Raw genomic sequence first — 18,894 nt, 5'->3', positions numbered from 1 at the left:
TAAGGGAATGGCAGGTGCTGATAGATGTATCTATTCAACTGAATGCAGCTGATCTGAAATGCATTTTTGTTTTTTCCTCCAACTCCTATTACTGTAGAGGAGGGTGGGTGGTTGGTTGCTGGAACAGGCTGCCCAGGGAAGTGGTCATGGCACCATCCCTGTCAGAGTTCAAGGAGCATCTGGACAATGCTCTTAGGTTTGGTTTTAGGTAGTCCTGCGAGGAGCAAGGGAGTTGGACTCAATGATCTTTATGGGTCCCTTCCAACTTGAGATATTCTATGATTCCGTAATCAAATGATAGCCTCCAGACCAGATGTAAGTCCAAATTAAACATTGTCCAGACCTCTCCAAGATCCCAGAAAGTTCTTCCAGGCCTGGCAGAGTTCGTGGTGACGCACAGCATCCTGTGGGCTTACCTTAATGGAAGTCTATTAGACCTGGGAAATACCTCTTGCTGACACTGTTAGTATGAAAAAAATATGAGAAGGGAACTATAACTAAGGAGGGTTTAATTCTGTTGTCTCTGTTCTGTGTGTGCTCCCTTTCTTCCATTCAGTTTTCTTTGTCTGAATAAGATTAGTGGAAGGGCATCAGTGCTAGCTTTTTCTGAAATGAAAAAAACGTGGCATGCAAGAAAGGGGCAGCTCATTCAAGATGGAGATGACCTGTTCAGCTGAGAACACTTCAGCTGAGCTGTCTCTGTGTCAGCTAATACAGACTAACTCATGAGACCAGCCAGCTGTCACGAGATCAGTAGCTCAAGCAAGCAGAGTTTGAGCGATGGCTTTTCTTTGTTAGAAGGATACAAAAACAAAATGGAAAGGAAACTTTAGCAAATCTTAAGATTCAGGAAGTCTCCACCCATCCACTCAACCTGAAGTCAGGAACCTTGGGCTTCCTGAGTGCACAGCATGTTTTTCAGTGTGGCCAGTGCATGTGTAACATGTTTCTGGCAAAGAATGCCCTCCTACCTCAATTTTTCTTTCAAGTCTGGACACTTTTTCCTCTATGAGAGATCACCAAGGCTACCAGTCTGGCCCTTTGGAAGCTTTTTGTTCCTCTACAGAACTGACCTGGGAATTTAAACTCTAAAGAGTGAGTTGGTAGATTTGTTTTGTCAGTAGCTCTTAATTGCCCTTCAGCCTTGTTTGAGGCTGGAAACGAGGGTTCTGGTTAATGCAAATTGACTGTGTGTTTGAGCAATAGATATTTGTCACCTGAAGCTAGACAGGCATTGCCAAAACTATAAAGGCCTTCGATCTGTGATACTCTGGCCTATATTGGAAGATGAGCAGTCTAAAGTGACAAGATCAATACTGTATTTGTTTCTTTCACAGAAGCTTCTGGGAGATACTAAATTTTACTTTGTTGATAGATTAGGAGCCAATCAGATGTGTGGTTGGATTATTTTCTCTGATACTGTTTCCCAACAATTCTGGTGAATACCTTGACTTAAGAGTCATTTACTGGAAGAGGAAAAAAAATTCCAGCATTCTGTTCCACAGAGAGCAGAACTACTGAAATGCACTGAGTTTGTCCCAGTAAATCACCCATACAGTTTGTCATGTCTTCTCTTCCTTCTTAGTTCCCCATAATAACTACAGGCTTGAACATAGACCACAATTACTATGATACAAGCTGCATATTCAAGATGGGAGGGGAAAAGAACAGCTGACCTGCTAGTATTGACCTGTTTTTTACTAGGAGCACTAATTTTGGTTTGCATCTTGCCCAGTTATGGCAACTTTTGCAAAACCCAGTGACTCTTGGAAGCTTAGCTTCTGTGAAACTTGGTTGGTGATGCCTGCTATGCATAAGTCAGGGACACCTGAGTGAACAGACAGAAAGGTGAATGATTGGATGAACCTTCTTTTTTTGAGAACTCAAGAAAAAGAAAAGGTAACCACTAAGAGACGTTATGAGCAGCTGCTGCCTGCAGCAGCTCCGAGGCCTGAGGGTTCGTCCTGCCTGGCCACTGGAGCCCAGCCCAGTGCTGCTGCAGACCTGGATCTTTGTCCCAGGCTTGTGGACACGGCTGCTGCTTTCCCATTTCCAGGTTCTACCAGTAGCAAGGCAGCGTGTACCCCAGAGATGTGTGCATGTGTGTGCACACCCACACGTACACACACTGACCCTGACACTGCCAGCTACGCAGATGTTCTCCGACAAGGTCTTGCCTTCAACAGCACCTACATGCAACACTGCCTGGTCTCACATAAAACATTCAGGGTCACACCCCCAGTGTGACCCCAGTTGCTGGCATTAAAATCACTCAACCACCCTATTCTGCTGGAATAGCTGGCACTCCAGGCACACGTGCTCCAAGATTCACCAAGATCTGTGCCCCCTCCATCTATTGACACAGAGACCCTCACTCATGCCAGTTGCTGACACCACAGGCCCATCAGTTTGTTTGGAGACTGATGGTCTTTGTCATCATCTCTGTTAGTCCTTGTCTGTCATGTTTGTGTTGCTGTGGTTTTGTTTGTCAGTACCCCCTTTACCTGTTATCGCCTTTGCACTTAAGACGTCCTTGCTTGGGTAACATTCATGAAGCAGATTCTCACCTTCCACATACCTTCACAATAATCAATGTGAAACTGTAATTAAGTAAGTTACTTAGGAGAATATTTAACCACTTACTGGTATGTTTTCCATCTGCCTTAAGTTACGAATTTAAACAGTTAAACTATTGATTCTGAATTCAGAATGTCAATTCATAAAATGTTGATTTTTAACAAGGTCAGAGTAGTAGGTCAGAGGGTAGTAATACAGAATCTGTGCTCATCCAATGTGGGAATATCTAGTCCCCAACATCTGAAGTTTGATCCAAAAGCCACTGAAATATGGGAAAATTTCCCCATTGTGTGTGTAAATCTGGAGAAAGTCTGATGGCATCACTTTGAGAAGTAGATCTGGTTCTTGCTGACTGCTCAAATTCTTTTAAAGGGGGAATATTAATTTCATGGGCCTGAATGTGTGCCAAACACAATGCTAAAGTTTCTAATTTTCCCTTTTGCACTTTTTTTTCTTTTCTCCCCTCTAGAGGCCATTCTTAGTTGCAAGCACAAATTTTCGAAAGGAATGAGCTTAAGAATAGAATGGAAGAAAATCCAGTCACAAGGAGTCTCATTTGTCTACTATAATGGTGAATTTACAGGTAAAGTACTACAAACTTAGACTGATTTAGCATAGATATTGACTCTCTCAGAAATTTTCCTAATATTATTCTCCAAGAGAGAGAGTGTTCTTGATTCTCCATACTGAACAGCTGTCCTTTTGAGGAAAATAATGCATCCCCAGGGGAAAAAAAAAAATTATCAATAAAATCATCAATGATTAGTTACCTCTCTGATTAAGTTAAAGATAATAAAACCAAAGACTACGAAAAATGGCACTGCACATTCCTTGAAATTTTTCAAAAGTTATGTTCAAATATAAAGTCCCCCAAATTACTGCAAGCTCTGCATTCGTGTCTTACAAAGAGGCTTCTGAAGCCTCCTGTAGAGCTGGAGGCTTAGATATGAATAATGCAGCAATTTTTATATACATAAAATATAAATCCAGCTGTATATTTTAAATTATTTGTAATCTTTTCAGAAGTGGAATTTCTGTTTATATGCTCTTAAAAGGACTTACCTCAGCTTTATGTGTTGAAGAAAATAAGGGTTTCTGGTACCTTGTACACAATAAATGAAAGCTGAGAAGTAAAATAAAAGCACAACAATTTTGTTACTTTGTAGAGCTTGCCAGATGTGCTGGTCTAGTTGATGGACTTGTTTGTGTGTTTTTCTGCATGTATTTCATTTAGAGAGATACTGGAACTCCTGGTTCTGTATGCGCAAGTAACTTTAATTTCATAACAACCTGTGGAATGAATAAAAATGAATAAAAAGACTGATGGCAATATCTTTGCTAAATCCATCAAGTTTTTCGTGCCAAGTTAAAATGTCAAATACTTTGCTGTGGTCTTGTGCAGAAGTTTTTCTGTAAAGGGCTTAAATTAGTGATGACCATCCTTTTAATGGAAAATGTCTTCTCTCTTTTTTTTTTTTTTTTTCCTCTCCTCACCTGAGTACTGGTATACATGTTTTCTTGAAAAGTCTGCAGAAAAGAAGTACTCCATCTTCCAGCTAGAAAATGTATGGCAGATGTAGGTTTTTGAACCGAGTGTTTTTGGACTAAATGCACAATTTGTAGAAGGTGCTTACTGTCTTGGGAGGGGGATTACATATTGCTCCTTGGTGACAGAAAACTAACACTGAATGAATGAGCAATAGTTCAATAATTGTACATGATTTCAGAGCAAGGCAATGAGATGTAGACATTTGCAATAAGCAAAGAGCAGAAAACCCTCTGTCTGTTCTCCCTTAAAGGTGATCTTCAAGGCCGAGCAGAGATGCTGAATACAGGAATCCGTATTAGAAATGTGACTAGAAAGGATTCTGGGACCTACCGCTGTGAAATCAGTGCGAAGAGTGAAGAGGGGCAACGCCTGGGAGAGGCTACTATTACTCTCACAGTGTTGGGTACAAACAAACTTTATTACTTGGGCTTCTGTAAAGGAATTGAATAATGGCAAGGGGTGCTGGAGGTAGGATTGTCCATAATAGTGTGTGGCAGCTGAGTTTGTAAATACATGTGCACGCATGCATTCTACAATCTACTTCACGGAAGAACTTTGCAAAATGCATGCTTGCATTAGGAAGGAACATAACTAGTTTTCTTTTTTTATTAATATAAGTGTGTAGTTGAGTTCTCAAAACTTAGCAAGTATGCCGATTTATGGTATGGCGAAACTTCCATGTCTACTAAAACCAAAGTCACTCAGTGGCTGAGAGTCTGGACAAGCTGATCATGGTGTTTGGTACTGGAAAGTCAGCATCTGTCAACGCTTCTCAAATATTCCTAAGCAGAGGTTCACTCCAATATGCTACAGACTCCTCCTGTTTTTGGAAGGAGAAACTGCTGCAGTGTCTGCACAATGCCAGCCAGTGAGCTAAAAATCTGTGGACTCCATTTACAGGAGAGATGGTGTTGGTTTGTGGGGGTGGTTGTTCTTTGCGGTTTTTTGTTTGTTTCCTTTCCCAATTGGGGAAAGGAGGGAAAAGTGAATACTGAGCACATTTTTCTTACGTTGTTCTTGTTATTTTTCCTAATACGTGAGTGGTAGAGGTTGGTAGTTTTGTTGTTTTCTCTGTATAGAGAGAAAATACTTGCTTTTGTAGTTTCTATATTTTTTGTATACAAAAATAATTGATCTTTTGAAGTTATAAATTAATTCTCAAAGTTCTCCATAAAGGATGATAAATTAATGAACTTCTGATTAGCTCCAGCCATGAGGTAACACCACTTTTTCCTTCTTCCACTCTTTCAACAGATTTCCTCTTTTACATATGACTTGTTAATGTAAAGTCGAAATCTTAGAGCCCAAAGGAGAGAAGGAAGAGTGTGTATGTTTGCTTACAAACCTTTTTGAAAATTAGTGGGAATTGATTGTCTTTATTTTTGCTTCTTATTTTAAAAGCAACCAAGAAAAAACTACAAATATTTGTTAAGGTGTCATCTGTGCTTTTAATGTACCACGCATGCCTCTTCACCCGTAGTTTTCTTCCACATAGCTTCAAGTTACCAAAAAAAAAAAGTTCATATAAGAATAATTGGAAAACAGATCTTCATCTTCATGGCAGAAGGAATGATCAGTTCTCCAGCATCTGTATGTGTGGGAATGTTTATTTCTAATTTAAACTGAAATTTAGTAGTCAATTGTTTTTGATTCTCAACCTGGGATTTGCACAATGGCTGTGGTGATGGCCAGTCTTGGTAATTCTTTCTGACAATCATTTTTCAAAATAAGAGTTGACTTCTTTTAATACAAAAAAAAAAACCCTTTTTCTCTTTCTCACTTCTCTTTTTAAATACTAGGGAGGGGGAGCAGGAGACTTCTGGACTGAGTTATCTGCTCTCTTGTCTGAGGGCAAGAGGTTCCACATAAGAAACAGGATGAAACAACCTCTCTGGGGTTGGATGAGAGTGTGTAGATTGGAGACAAGATGACACAGCATGTGGCAGGGGAGGCCGGGATGGAGCCTCTTTCTTCCGTTTTTTTAGCAACTCACAAATTTTACTGTGCTCTCCAGTAGCAGGACTCTGCCTTCATCCCCTTCTCCAGCACCTCTCTTCGTTAACATGGCAGTCGCTAAGCATGTACACAAGCGTTCATCTCCTCACCAGTGACTGTCAAACAGTTGTCATATACACAGGGCTGATAAGATTATAAGACTGCGTAACCAGTGTAATTTCATTTTCCAGTTGCTCCGACTACTCCAGTATGTGAGGTGCCCAGCTCTGCCATGACAGGAACAGTAGTGGAAATGAGCTGTAGGGAGACCGAGGGGTCTCCTCCGTCTGAGTACCAGTGGTACAAGAACGGTGTTGCCTTACTGGAAAAGACAGGAACAGGCAGTGCTAGAGCAGCAAACATCTCTTACACCATGAATAAAAAGTCTGGCACCCTGGTAAGTGTAATAAGCAGCTCTGTCATAACCAGCTATATCGAGAAGACCAAATTTACTGTTTAGTACAATGACGCACAGGGGTCTTAATCCAAAAATGCACAAGGTCTTTGTCAGAGATCAGTGTCACGTTGAAACACCTGCTAACAAATGTAGAAGGTGGTTTTTGCCTCAGACCAATGACAAGCTGTAGGTGTTGAGTGATACAGACAAAATGGGTGAGTTGAGTTGCAAGGCTGCAGTAATGACAATGAGCAGAATCTAGAAAATACAGGACAAATTTCACCTTGTCAGTTAGCTATCTAGTGTCAGGTGAAAATGGTCTCTCAGTATGTCAGAGTTAGAGTTGGTAGTGCCTTAAAATCTGCAATAGCAACCTCACGCTTCAGTGGGAGTGCAGCACTAAGGGCAGTCCAGAATTTGTGCAATCCGGTGCCATTTACAAGTTCCCATCCAGTTCTTAGGAAGCCAGTGGGAATGAGTCAGGGCTTTAAGACAGTTTAGTGTGGTGGGTTTGTTTGTTTCTTTGTTTTAGTTGTTGTTTGATTCTGCCCTCCCCCGCCCCATCACCTCTGAACTGGTGGCCATTTCTTTCCCATCCCCTCTTTCCCCCCCAAATTAGCTGATCCTCCTAAAAAAATTGATACACACTACTTAATGATGCACTGTCAACAGAGATTTTTTGGAAGAGTTGTTCTAGGAACACCCTGCTTTTGTGCATGATCAAACCTGGAAACTGAAATGTGACTAAGCATTCAGAAGTGCTGTGGATCTTTCAGCACACTGTGGAAATTAGGTGGGCTACTCAAAACTACTAAGTTTTTTTTTCTTGTAGTATGTAGTATGTATGTAGTATTTCTAACTAACTTGTTGTTGCTTTTTTTGGTAAAATGAACAATCATGATTTCAGGGATTCTGAAATTAGAGCATGTCTAAGAAAATGAATTTTATTGGAAAGTACTGATCCACTGAAAAAGAATCTCTGTGTAGGTATACTCCATCTAGTTAAAATGTCCATCTAAAAGACACTCTTAGACCAGAAGCTGAAGTTAAGAACCAGGGAATATAACTAGGGAGCTGAATTATGGGGTTGAACTGGATGAGAATTTCTCACTTTCAGGTTTTGTTATTGTTTGTTCAAAACAAACTGACCCTGTTGACATGTCAAAATTTCTATCCCACAGGAAATTCTGAATTTTTTTTCCATTCTGATAATGGTTTTGGACTCTGTCTTAACAGCTATTTAACACAGTTACAAAGAATGACACTGGAGAGTATTTCTGTGAAGCCTCCAATGGGATTGGATTATCTCAGAAATGCTCAGTGAAGCGAATGCAAGTTGGTATGTGTCAAATCAAATAAGGGCAGAAAACAGTCTTGCAATATTAATGATTTTATTGCATGATGCAACCGAGAAGCTAAGACCAGATTGAATTATATATTTTTGTTTGCTTATGATATTTTGGGGGAGGAATAATAAAGAGTTCCTTATATGTATTTGCTCTGGATACTTCAAGCATTCCTTGCTTACAGCACAAACATATCTCACTGCATTTCACAGAAAAGCAGCAAGTTTAGTACCTTAAAATTATTGGTAGCCTTTAGGTTGCCAAACACTGAACTTCACAGAGCAGCAGTATCTATGCAAGATCTTTAACATTTCAGAAATGCTTTTGTGGAAGGTGTACAGGATAATGTGTCAATCCACTGGGTTATTTTCTTTGTGAAAAGCCTGCCTTTTGAGATGCATTTGTGTGAGATCTTAAGGTAGCAGATCAAAAATTGAATCGAATGACTCCTTTATACCTGCCAGAGGAACACTGAAGAAGTCACTGTATCTTAAAAATGAAAAAATCCTGCTGCCTGTTCCTTTTCTACTTGTACAGCGCAGGTGAAGTGTAATGTTGGTTAGTTAATAAAGCATTTAGCAAAGGCTGGAGAGGCAGAGTCTATAATAACCCATAATGTATGAGTGGTTTAGCAAAATACAAAATTAGCTCATGCAGATGTGATAGGAAAACAGATGGTAGATAAATGCCTAACGTTTCTAAAAGATCCTAACAACTACTGCATAGAAATTCACGGCCAAGAATTCCATAAAGCAATTGTCTGGTGCCTTCTTAGAACTTAGCTGAAAATCACTGTATCACAGCTTTTAATGCATTCCTCGTTGATTATGAGCAAGTGTTCCACAAGGTACTAAGATAGGTGAGTATTTCCACAACAGAGGGATTCTAATCTAAGTCCTAAATTGCTGTCAACCAATGCACACAAATGTATAGGTTTGGAAATAAAATTCCCTACCATATACTAATGTATGCTTAAAGTCAGGAGCCAAATAAGTAATTGGACATATAATAAAAACCTGTGAAAACATTTCTGCTTGTTGATATTTTTGTCTTTCCTGAGATGGATGAAGCTCCTAGGGATTATATCAGAAAATGGGCACGGGTCATCACCTTCAAAGTAAAAATGGCTAGATGTTTTGGTAGCCCAGTGTAGAGTTTAACTTCAAACATCTGGGCTAAAATATTTGTTGATCTTTATTGTGTTGAATTTCAAAAGCTTTGCTGTTTAAAAATTTTTAAAAAATGAATTTTAGAGAACTCACCTGAAAAGTTCTTCAGAACTGGGACTTGACATTGCCATTAGCTTGCCTCAGTTATTTTAAGCAAACTATATGAAAACACTTGTTTTATGACTTCAAGAGATTTAAAGATTATTTTTGCTTAGAGACATGTGGCTTGGATAATCCTTATTGGGGATAGGTATAAGGAGGAGTACATATCCTTTGACCCCTCTTCTTCTTTCCTTACTTTTGGCCCAAACTAAGCAGTTGAAGTGTATCAAGCACTCCTCTTAATGTGGCTGTGATACAGTAATGCTTTTGGATGGTTTATCTACTAATTAATTTATGCAGCTTGGGCTAAAGACCATCCATAGATACAAAAGGTGTCTGTAGTAATTAGGGGAAAAATCCAGCCAATGGAAATTTTTACAACTTGCAATATTGGACTTATGTTTTATAATTACAGATGACCTTAACGTAAGTGGTATCATCGCTGCAGTAGTATTTGTGGCTCTGGTAATGGCATTGTGTGGCCTTGGAGTATTTTATGCCCAAAAAAAGGGCTACTTTGCAAGTAAGTAAAATCACTTCTTCCTTGTGTCAAAAAAATGCCCGTACTGCTGACTGTAACATGTCCTCTTTTTCATGAGGGCTCTAACTCCATGGTACTAAAGCTAAAGAGCATTGCAACAGCAACTTTTTTTCGTGCAGACATTTTTATTCCGGTAAATTCTAGTGCAAAAGATACTTTATGACGTTTGTGCAGTTGCATAAGGCTACCGAACGGCTTTTGATAAGGGACGGCAAAGATAAGCAGCATAGAAACAAGCCGGGCAGGTTCACTTGTGGTCTCAAAGTTCCGAGTGGCAGAATTCTGGTGAAGGGGAAACTAAACGACTGGCTCCCTCTTCTGGGTCGTGGCGAAAGTGCACGTGGAGAAACGACTTTGCAGGGTTGCTGCAAAAAATTTCGGCACCCAGCAATCCTCTCCGTAGCGTTTCCACCAGGGCCTGCAGAGTTCAGCACGGCAGGGAGGGATGGCAAGTGCCGGGGTCTGAGAAGGTCCGGCTGCCTGGAAGTAACAGGCTGACGAAGCTGCTGTTAGAGCTCATGGTCACCTGGAAGTTCATTTATCTCCGAAAGCAATCTACTCGTTTTCTGCTTAAACTCGCTACACCAAAAAGAGACACTTGGTTCAGAAACTCCCAGAGACTGAAGAGCTGAATAAGCTATGAATTGGTATTTCAAATAACTTTAAATTGGCTAAGAAAACTGTTCTTGTGCTAATTTTTTCCCCCTTTTGTTTTTCTTTTTTAGAGGGAAGCTCTTCCCAGTAAGTATCTTGATGCAAGTAGCATGCAAATCACTGCGAACTTCATTTACATTTCTAATGATATAGTAACTGACGATCATTTAAGGCCTTTCTCCCATTATTCTTGTACATTGGCTATTTCAAACACTGAAATAACCCTTATCCTGCACACCAGCTGATCCCCTCATTACAACTAGTGTGCTGGTCAGATAGTGACTTAACTGTGACTTATTACTGTGATAAATGTGCGGAGATGAGTCTTTTTACATAGTTATGGTTTACACCCCCAACTCAGCTACAGGCCTGCATTTGTCTCCTCTTCAAACTGGACAAAAGATGCTCAGAACCAAATTGAACTGTCCTCATATCTATGTCTACAGATTATTTTAGGAAATATTTTGTAAAAATACAATGGGTAGAGACTTTCTGAGGGTGTCTCGTCTACTCCTTTAATATGGATTTATTTCATGCACTTAGATTTCTTAATAGCAAGTCAGGATTCCTCAAGCTATTTTAGTGCTCCCACACAAGGCTAAATTTGTGTGCTTCATTGGAAGCTGGCCTCCAATTCTTTCTTCTTTTAAAAGAAGTTTATCTTAGCACTTCTAGGTTATAGCTGGTAAAAGAAAAAATACTGAAGAGAAATACCAATATTACTTTGAAATACTGTGCTGTTTATACTGGCCGTGAACCAGACAAAAAGTGTAAGTGGACGCACTGAAAAGACAAGCCAGGGAAGGTAATTTGGCAGTGGTTCACACGATAATGACAGCTGTCTAAAAGCATTCAACAGGGTTTTTTTTTTTAAGAGGGGGAAAAAATCTCTAAGAATTCCTGGAAAACAGGAAAAATGCATTCATAAATAAGGTTCTCGGAGGGTTAAAACACCAGCAAAGTCTCTATTTAACCTGTGTTCCTTTCCTATTGACAGAAAGACCAACTATCAATCTACGAGTGAAAAGGCAAGTATTCTGCATTCAGTAGTGTGCTTAAAAAGTTTCAGATGTCTTCAAAATTCCTTAGATCTCTGTTTCTGCACACACTCCCAAACCTTATAAGCCACCAATACCTGGAGATACCATCTCTCTGTTTCTGTGTATAGATTCCTATTACTTAGTCTTAAGTGCCACACAATTACAGCACCTTGCTCCATACTTCACCATCCTTTTCTTTACCACACTAACCAGACTTTTACCTGGTTGCCTTTTATTTACTTCTTCCTACATCTCCCTTGTCTATTACCTTATTTCATTTTCTCTTTCCCTTTTTCATGATTACTTTCCCTCCATCAGATAAACCAGAAAGGCAACACCTTTACACTTTTTGGCAATCTCATCTCTATACTATCCACTTAATGATGCCATTTCTTGTTTGTGAAGTTTTCCACTCTGCCTTGCTTCTTGTGCGTATTGGTTAACCAAGGAAATGTAACTCAGACACAGCCCAAGGCAGCAGCAAGAGAAAGTCTGGGTCTTAATTCCTCTAAATTAATGTGGGTCAAAAGGCTTGACTAAATATGGAAGCTCACTGAAAGCACTCGAGGGCTTTAACTGCATGTATGTTGTTCCAGCTTTTCAGATTGGTGTAAAAAGAATGAAGCTCCAGCTAGAGCTTCAACTAGGAGCAACTTAATTTCACCATCTATACCTTAAAACTACATTAGTAGTATTAGGACATTAATAGCCTCTAAGGCTTGCTAAACACCACCCATTTCTTTAATTAAAACAGACCGTATTAAACAGCATTAGCTTATTTCTTCACCTAGTATCTATGTAAGAAACTTACTGAGGCCAGCCACCTGGCTGCTCTGAGGAGGAAGGAGCAAACTTGGAAGAGCTGTGGGAGCTGTTTATCAGTACTAATGGACTTGGGAATCAGCTGCTTAGAGCTGTTTGATACTTCTGGTTTTTAATAGGTTATTACTTCTATTCTGTGTAGCAGTGCATTTTGTAGGCTTCCCTTTCCAGAAAAGAGAAAACATTAACAATGTTTCAGGCATGCTTGTCTTCAATCTTGATGCCTTAATTTCTTCTGAAATGTACACAATGTTAAGCTGGTTAAACTCTTGGAACTGTTACTTATATAACCTTGTTTGCTTCATTTAGGATTTCAAGCATACCAAGTCCTTTGTTATTTAGAAGATTTCAGCCTCTGTGAGGGACATCAAATGACTACTTGTTATACAAAACTATGAAAGGGATCTTTTGACCTCTGCTCTGTAAATATTGTTTCCGCACATTACACACTGAAAATAGAAACTGCCAATGTTTAGATCTAGTCAACCTGTCTGTGAGTGCTTTAACAAAAAAAAAAAACACACCCAAAACACACCACACAAAACTTAAAGATAGAACTAAATTGAATACACAAGTCAAATTGTGTGAAGAGTTCTAGTTCTCCTTTTGTCCATGTATACATACAGCAATCCAGGATTCACTTTTACAGCTTGGAACAATCTGTTCAAATAACTTGCATGGATGACCTTGCTACCACTACTGCTACTACTTAGGTCTCCACTGTTGTCAAGGGCTCAAAGTCTCCTGCAATTCTGACTTACTAGTACCTTGACATCATGTTTCATTTGCCAGAGCCATCTATGAGTGTGTAAGCAGTCATGCAGACTTAAACTCACTATCCTGACAGGATGAAGCTTCCTGTAATTGAGGCTCAAGCAGCATTTTATTGTGTAATATGAAATGCCTACAGCTTCTCTTCCAGAAGGAAGTAGATCTCTCTGTACACTGCATATGTAGTTTCATTCTGAAGAAAAATCACTCTAGTACAACTCAAGCTGTAGTATCTGGACTCTAACTGTTGACGTTTCACAAATAAATAGCTCCTCAGAACCTGAAGTGTTTGTGTCAATAGCTCAGTTACTTGACATTTAAATCTCACAACCTCATTAACAGGTTTCAGTTGCTTTTATAAGAGTAACACTTCTTCACTTCTGTGTTCATTGATGCAGTGTAAAATTAGAATATTTGTGCCTGCACTTTTGGCTGTGCAGGTCTATCACTACCTGCTTTGCTATTGATTTAGGGCTCATGTTTTGGGCTGTTTTTTGTTGGTGTTTTCTCTGCAGAAGCTTTTTGGATGTGACAAACTCAGAAAACAAGTAGTTTCACTGTGGTGTTTCACTGTCAGTGCTACAACGTCTCAGCACTAAAATGTAACTTGGCAAAGGAGCTTTGCAGTTAACATTGAGAAACACTACCCAGATGCCTCAGTCACTTAAAGAGGTAACAATTGTAGCTAACTGTACTCACTCTACAGTTAAGAACTTATTCACGCTTCTGAAATCAAACTGAAACTCTGCATTTATTAAATTACAACTGGTGCCATGTTCAGCAACTCCATTGATGTACACTGCTGTCGGGCGTACAACCTGCAGAGATCACTTTGGAGTCTCCTCAAAGTTTGGCTCTAAAAGAGGAAGGCGAGAAAAAAAGAAAAGAAAGAGTCATATTAGTCTCTTTTGATTCCAGCTTCAACCACCACAATTCATCTGTTATTCAAAGAAAACTAAGCATTAAGTTGGCAAGCTAAAGCAAGCTCTTGTACATTGCATTCTATACCACCACTTGCTTTGTATCAGGGTATGACTGGATGTGGGTAACACTAAAAAACTACCATGGAGACAGGTCTTTTCCACCTTAGGGGAATTATGCATAAGATTTAAGACAGACATGCATTCTGCCAAAACAGCTTTTAGCAACATCTGGGGTAGGGGAGAAGGCAGCAGAGAAACTAAGTCAACCAGAACATTACTGGACCTGACACTAGTGTTTCCGACATAGCTCTGATACAAGAACAAGTAACCAAGCTCTTCTTTCTTCTCCGTTAGTGTCTTCTAGCTGAATAACAGAACGGAGTGCACAATTTCAACTCCAAAGTCAAAGGCTGAGTTAGGGTTTTGACAGGTGGGTTATTAATGCCTGTTCTCTGTGAAACAAAGAGTCTGAGAGGTAAGGCTCAGCTTACAATAATCCTCACTAAGACAGAAAAATAATTTCTACCCATCTAGCCACTTAATTTTGACAACTTGTTGAAATCAGATTAAGGAGAGGCAATGGTGGTAAAAGAATATGGTCTCATCCCCTTTGGTCTGTTCCCATGGTTGCACAAATGTTGCTTCATTACAAAAAAAATCCTAAACTTGAATATGTATTGTTTCACAGACTACATAGAAATAAAACTGAATATAAAAGAAACCACTTCCCTAAAACTGGGGAAAGAAAAAAGAAATACCATAGACCCTACTTTACAAATGCTCTATTTTGTTTGCACCGGTAAGAATCTGACACTAAATTCTTCCTTAATCCACCTGAAATGCTACCAAAACCCAAAACGTTTTGGGGTATGCTCCTGGTCTAAATTAGAATTTCCAGTTTGTCTGATCAGAATTACAAGTCTGTGACTATGGCGGCTTGACCTTGGCTGGCTGCCAGAAGCCCATGAAGTGTCACACTCTTCCACCCTTTCCCTTGCTTCCTGCACCAAAGGGTTGAGAAGAGAGATAGCATTTTTCACCCTTTTTTAAACACATTGTCACAGGGGCACCACCAGCATTGCTCACTGCCTCAGCTCTGTCCTGCAGTGGGTCCATTTTGGAGCTGTCTGGAACTGGTTCTGTCTGACATGTGGACAACCCCTGGCCTCTCCTCATAAAGGCGACCCCCGCAGCTTCCCACTACCAAAACCTTGCCACATGAACCAAATTCTCTGGCACATTCAAAAGATTGCTGAATCCCAGCTACCAGCTGCTTACAGCTTTTGGGAAAGACAGCTTATCCCCCCAAAACCTGACTTCAGCTAAAACTGCTTGTGAGCAATTAAGACTTTGAGCTGTACTTACATAAGCAAGCAAAATTAAAAAAGAACTACTGAAGTGAGCCTGTCTGTAAAAACAATTAAGTTGCCTTTATGTCCCAAGGCAGACAGAGTTTGTGCAGTCCCTTTGCACTCAAACCTAGACCAGTTAAACAGAAGTCATATGCTAATAACTGAAGAAAAAGGTTTAATCTAGTCACAAAGTAATCAGTAACAAAGTTACTTGCTCATTTTCTGAAACTGCCAGCTTTTCAGATGAGCTTAGAAAGTTTCCCAATTGCAGTTTAGATGACATAGACAACTGGTTTTCAAATTTTAGTCTGCTGACCACTTTGGGAGAATGAGAAAAAAACAGAACAGTAGGCCCTGGGCTATTTCTGTTTGGTTTGTTTCTTCAGAGTTTGTGAAGGGTTATTAAGATGGTCTGATCTCACTGCAAGTTTGGCCAAGCATCAGTGCAAGTCCACATCTGGACAGGGGGCTGAGCCATGTTGACTAGACCATGCTTTTGCCAAGAAAGGTTGGACCAGATGATCCTTGTGGTCCCTTCCAACCTGGTATTCTATGATCTTTACTGATAAAGGCAAATAATTAAAAGAAAAAAAAGCAGTCATAGAGGATCAGATGCGAACTGCACAAAAGTAAGGAGATTCACTGAGGGCACCTTACATGAAATTAATGGTCCAAATAAAAACTAAATGGGAATTAATTAAGAAAAACAGTTACTGAACATGTCCTTACTTCCAATTAGGAGTTCAGTAAGATTGTTAACTCACCCTCAAATTTAAATTCTGGAAACTTGGTTAGATCTCCCTCACCATACTGCCGTTGAAGTCTAGCAAGGGATTCATTCATGTCTTTCTGAAAGTCAGGGCCTGCATCAACAGGCCCTCCAGCTTGCCTGAAAAACATTGAAAGTTCTGGTTAACAGTTATGTTCTGAAATTTCTTGTCCAAGTTCTACATTTGCATGGCCATCTACATTTCATGGCCAGAATTAAAAAATATTTTGACAACCCGCTAAAGCAAACCATTTGAAATATTTCCGGAAGTCGAGATATGGCACACCTTAGGGCCTACTTACCTAACACAGGAACAAGGTTATCAGGGTAAAGTTCAGAAATAGCCTTTTGAGACACAAAACTACACTGAATATCCAGGTTTTCAGGTTTTTAGTTTGACTTGTTCCAGGTGTGATTTCCTGGCAAAATTGATATTTGTGCCTCTGCTATTTCTGAATTAGTGATCTCAGTTAATAAAGCTTAAGTGTTCTTGCAAAGAAAACAATATTTGAATACTAAACGAGCAAAAAACCAAGAGACAGGGCACCATGCATTCATACAGATTCAGAAAGGAATTTCTTAGAATACAAATATAAATTTTAAAAGTAACCATTTAGATTACCAATGCTCAGTAGTGCCAACACAGATATTGCATATGATGGGTAAAGCCACTGAAAGCATGCTTCCCTACAGAGGTTAGTTTGTAGGTGTGCACACATACATCTTCCTGCAGCAGAACTAAGAAGTGGCTTATTTCCTTCCCAAGAACAAATTACACCGAATTACTCTAGTCTTTCCTGTTAAATAGTTCATTTAAACATTACAGGAATCTTAAGATTCCATCTGAAATAAGCACTTATTACATTAAGATATTTAATGAACCAGCCTCACAATTCCATTAATTCTTAGTTGCTCTTGGAGGCCATTTCCATTCAGCTTCTGGAAACAAGACTGAAGAACACCTGTTTTCTCCAGACCAAAAAAAGAAAAAAGGCCTTTTTAAAAAATGTATAAATTTATTTACAGAGAATATACACGGGTAAAAATTATCACACTGATACATTTCCATAGTGTAGGAAAACTTAATTGAGTGTCTCAGCTCCCTAAGAAGAATGGCATCAGCTTTACTTTTTTTCTTTTTCCTTTTTACAGGGGAAAAAAATGGACATTTTCTGTCAGGTACACAAGAATAAGCCTTCTCACTCATTACACCATCAATAAGTGTTGCTGGAAAGCAAGAACTCTCAGAGCAGAATTAAACCCACTCAGCTTGTTTCGTGGTGAAACCAGAAATTCGTTTCAGAATGGTCAATGCAATAATAAAACAACTTTCTCCTGCACCAGAGGGAAAAAAATTGAATTTTCCATTTGCAACATTGCAAATGCCACCTTCTCAATACATTCTTGCACCAGTATATACCACCAACAGGAGAAGAACTATCACCACTTATCAGCCAATATGTCAGTGGTTTCAGGTGTTCTTTCGAAGCACAAGTACTAGATTTGCTCTAAATTTAGGTTTAAACCTGAGAATACATCCTGCCTAAGCTATAATTTTATACCAGAGAAGTCTGCCAGTGAAAGCTGCATTGAAGTATTATGTTTCTATAAAAAACAAACCCCCAAAGAATTGTGCCATCCTTCACTCATTTTTAAAGCTAAAATATTTATGTGAAATACTTCTACCCAGCTTTACATGGGTTCTCAGAAATTGTTAAAGAGAAATTTGACTCAAGAGACTGTTCTTTCTAGTTTCCTTCTGTAACTATCAGACAGAGGTAAGGTTATCAGAGTAAGAATTCAAACAATCAAATGCCTTTTGAAAGAACTCAATCTGCTCCCCAGTGATCTCAGCACATAACAGAACATTGCCTGTGGACACAGAAGCATACCTTAAGTATTTAGAGATAAAGCTACAGAGCAAACATACTTTAACATTTGTCAGAATCAACATTTCCAACCCCCTCTTGCCATCAGCCTTAAAATAATTTCCTTTACTTACTTGCTCTTTGTGTTGTATTCTCTGATCTTGTCCACGAAGAGCTTCTGGACTGGATCGAGCTCTTTTGCCTTATTAAAGACAATAGCAGAAAGCCCTATGTTTCTGCGCAAGTGAATGGAAACAGCAGAGCTAAAAGTGGAAGAAAGTCGCAGAATCTGACGCAGGATCATGATGACACTAGAGTTTTAGCTAAAAATAAAAAGTCAAAACAGAAACAGAGAGTTAGTTAGCTCTTTCTGCAATATAAACGCATAAAGAAGCAAAAACACTTCGTTCAGAGATAAGCTTTAAACCAGAGAGTGTATTTAAACCAGCATGCAGCTTGGGGTGCAAACCGAGCAGCCGTTGAGGCAAAGAAGCGCCATGACAGCGAGCACTGCTACCCCTCCGCTTATTGCGCACAGCCACCGAGACGAACAGGGTTTAAATGTCTTGTTTAAATAAAAACCAACAATTTTAACACGGCAACTTTAACCCAACAGCAGCACCGGCCGCCAACCCCCTCCTCGCCTGTCTCCTCCTCACCCGCCCCGGGGACACCCCGCAGGCGGCGGGGCCGGCCGGCTCCGTCAGCGCCAGGGCCCGGATGCCCCAAGCGCAAACCGAAGGCGAAGCAGCCGCCTCCCCAGCACCCACCGCCGCCGCGGGGCCGCCCCGACCCAGCTCCAGTCACCTTGGGAGAGTCGCCGCCGCCGCCACCCCGGCTCCGCCCCGCCCCCCCCCGCGCAATGCACGCCGGGAAGCCGCCCCGTCCGCGCGCCCCGGTGCCGCCACAGCGCTGAGCCCCGCACGGTGCCCCCGGGGTGACGACGACGACGACGCCGCCGCCGCCCGCACCGCGCGGCCCCGCTCAGCTGCCGACCGGAGGGGAGAGGGAGCACGGAA

The 18,894-nt window shown here is 40.3% G+C and overlaps 2 protein-coding genes across 8 annotated transcripts in view; one reads left to right on the top strand and one right to left on the bottom strand.

The window, feature by feature from the left end:
- Nucleotides 1-13,241, top strand: part of JAM2 (junctional adhesion molecule 2) — a 36,760-nt gene extending 23,519 nt beyond the window's left edge. For all 3 annotated transcript variants that reach the window (XM_065649073.1, XM_065649089.1, XM_065649082.1), the window contains 8 exons: nt 3,047-3,160; nt 4,377-4,529; nt 6,313-6,518; nt 7,755-7,857; nt 9,551-9,658; nt 10,402-10,417; nt 11,328-11,358; nt 12,502-13,241. In XM_065649073.1, coding sequence (XP_065505145.1) covers nt 3,047-3,160; nt 4,377-4,529; nt 6,313-6,518; nt 7,755-7,857; nt 9,551-9,658; nt 10,402-10,417; nt 11,328-11,358; nt 12,502-12,534 — 764 coding nt within the window. In that variant the 3' untranslated portion in view covers nt 12,535-13,241. The remainder of the gene's footprint in view (nt 1-3,046; nt 3,161-4,376; nt 4,530-6,312; nt 6,519-7,754; nt 7,858-9,550; nt 9,659-10,401; nt 10,418-11,327; nt 11,359-12,501) is intronic.
- Nucleotides 13,242-13,687: 446 nt separating this feature from the next.
- Nucleotides 13,688-18,870, bottom strand: ATP5PF (ATP synthase peripheral stalk subunit F6). 5 transcript variants are annotated; one of them, XM_065649135.1, is made up of 4 exons: nt 18,847-18,870; nt 18,010-18,198; nt 16,003-16,127; nt 13,688-13,819 (listed from the first exon to the last, which is right to left on the bottom strand). In XM_065649135.1, exons 2-4 carry the CDS (start codon nt 18,177-18,179, stop codon nt 13,791-13,793), a joined length of 324 nt encoding a protein of 107 aa, XP_065505207.1. In that variant the 5' UTR covers nt 18,180-18,198; nt 18,847-18,870; the 3' UTR covers nt 13,688-13,790. The 5 variants fall into 5 exon arrangements, with proteins under 5 accessions (XP_065505207.1, XP_065505199.1, XP_065505173.1 ...); XM_065649127.1 differs by lacking the exon at nt 18,847-18,870 and adding an exon at nt 18,778-18,823; XM_065649101.1 differs by lacking the exon at nt 18,847-18,870 and adding an exon at nt 18,683-18,774.
- Between the last annotated feature and the right edge of the window lie 24 nt (nt 18,871-18,894).

The sequence above is a fragment of the Caloenas nicobarica genome, chromosome 1, assembly GCF_036013445.1.
Source record: "Caloenas nicobarica isolate bCalNic1 chromosome 1, bCalNic1.hap1, whole genome shotgun sequence".
In the NCBI taxonomy this organism is placed as follows: domain Eukaryota; kingdom Metazoa; phylum Chordata; class Aves; order Columbiformes; family Columbidae; genus Caloenas; species Caloenas nicobarica.
Note: the sequence above shows the minus strand (reverse complement) of the source record. Positions and strands in the feature narration are given on the sequence as shown.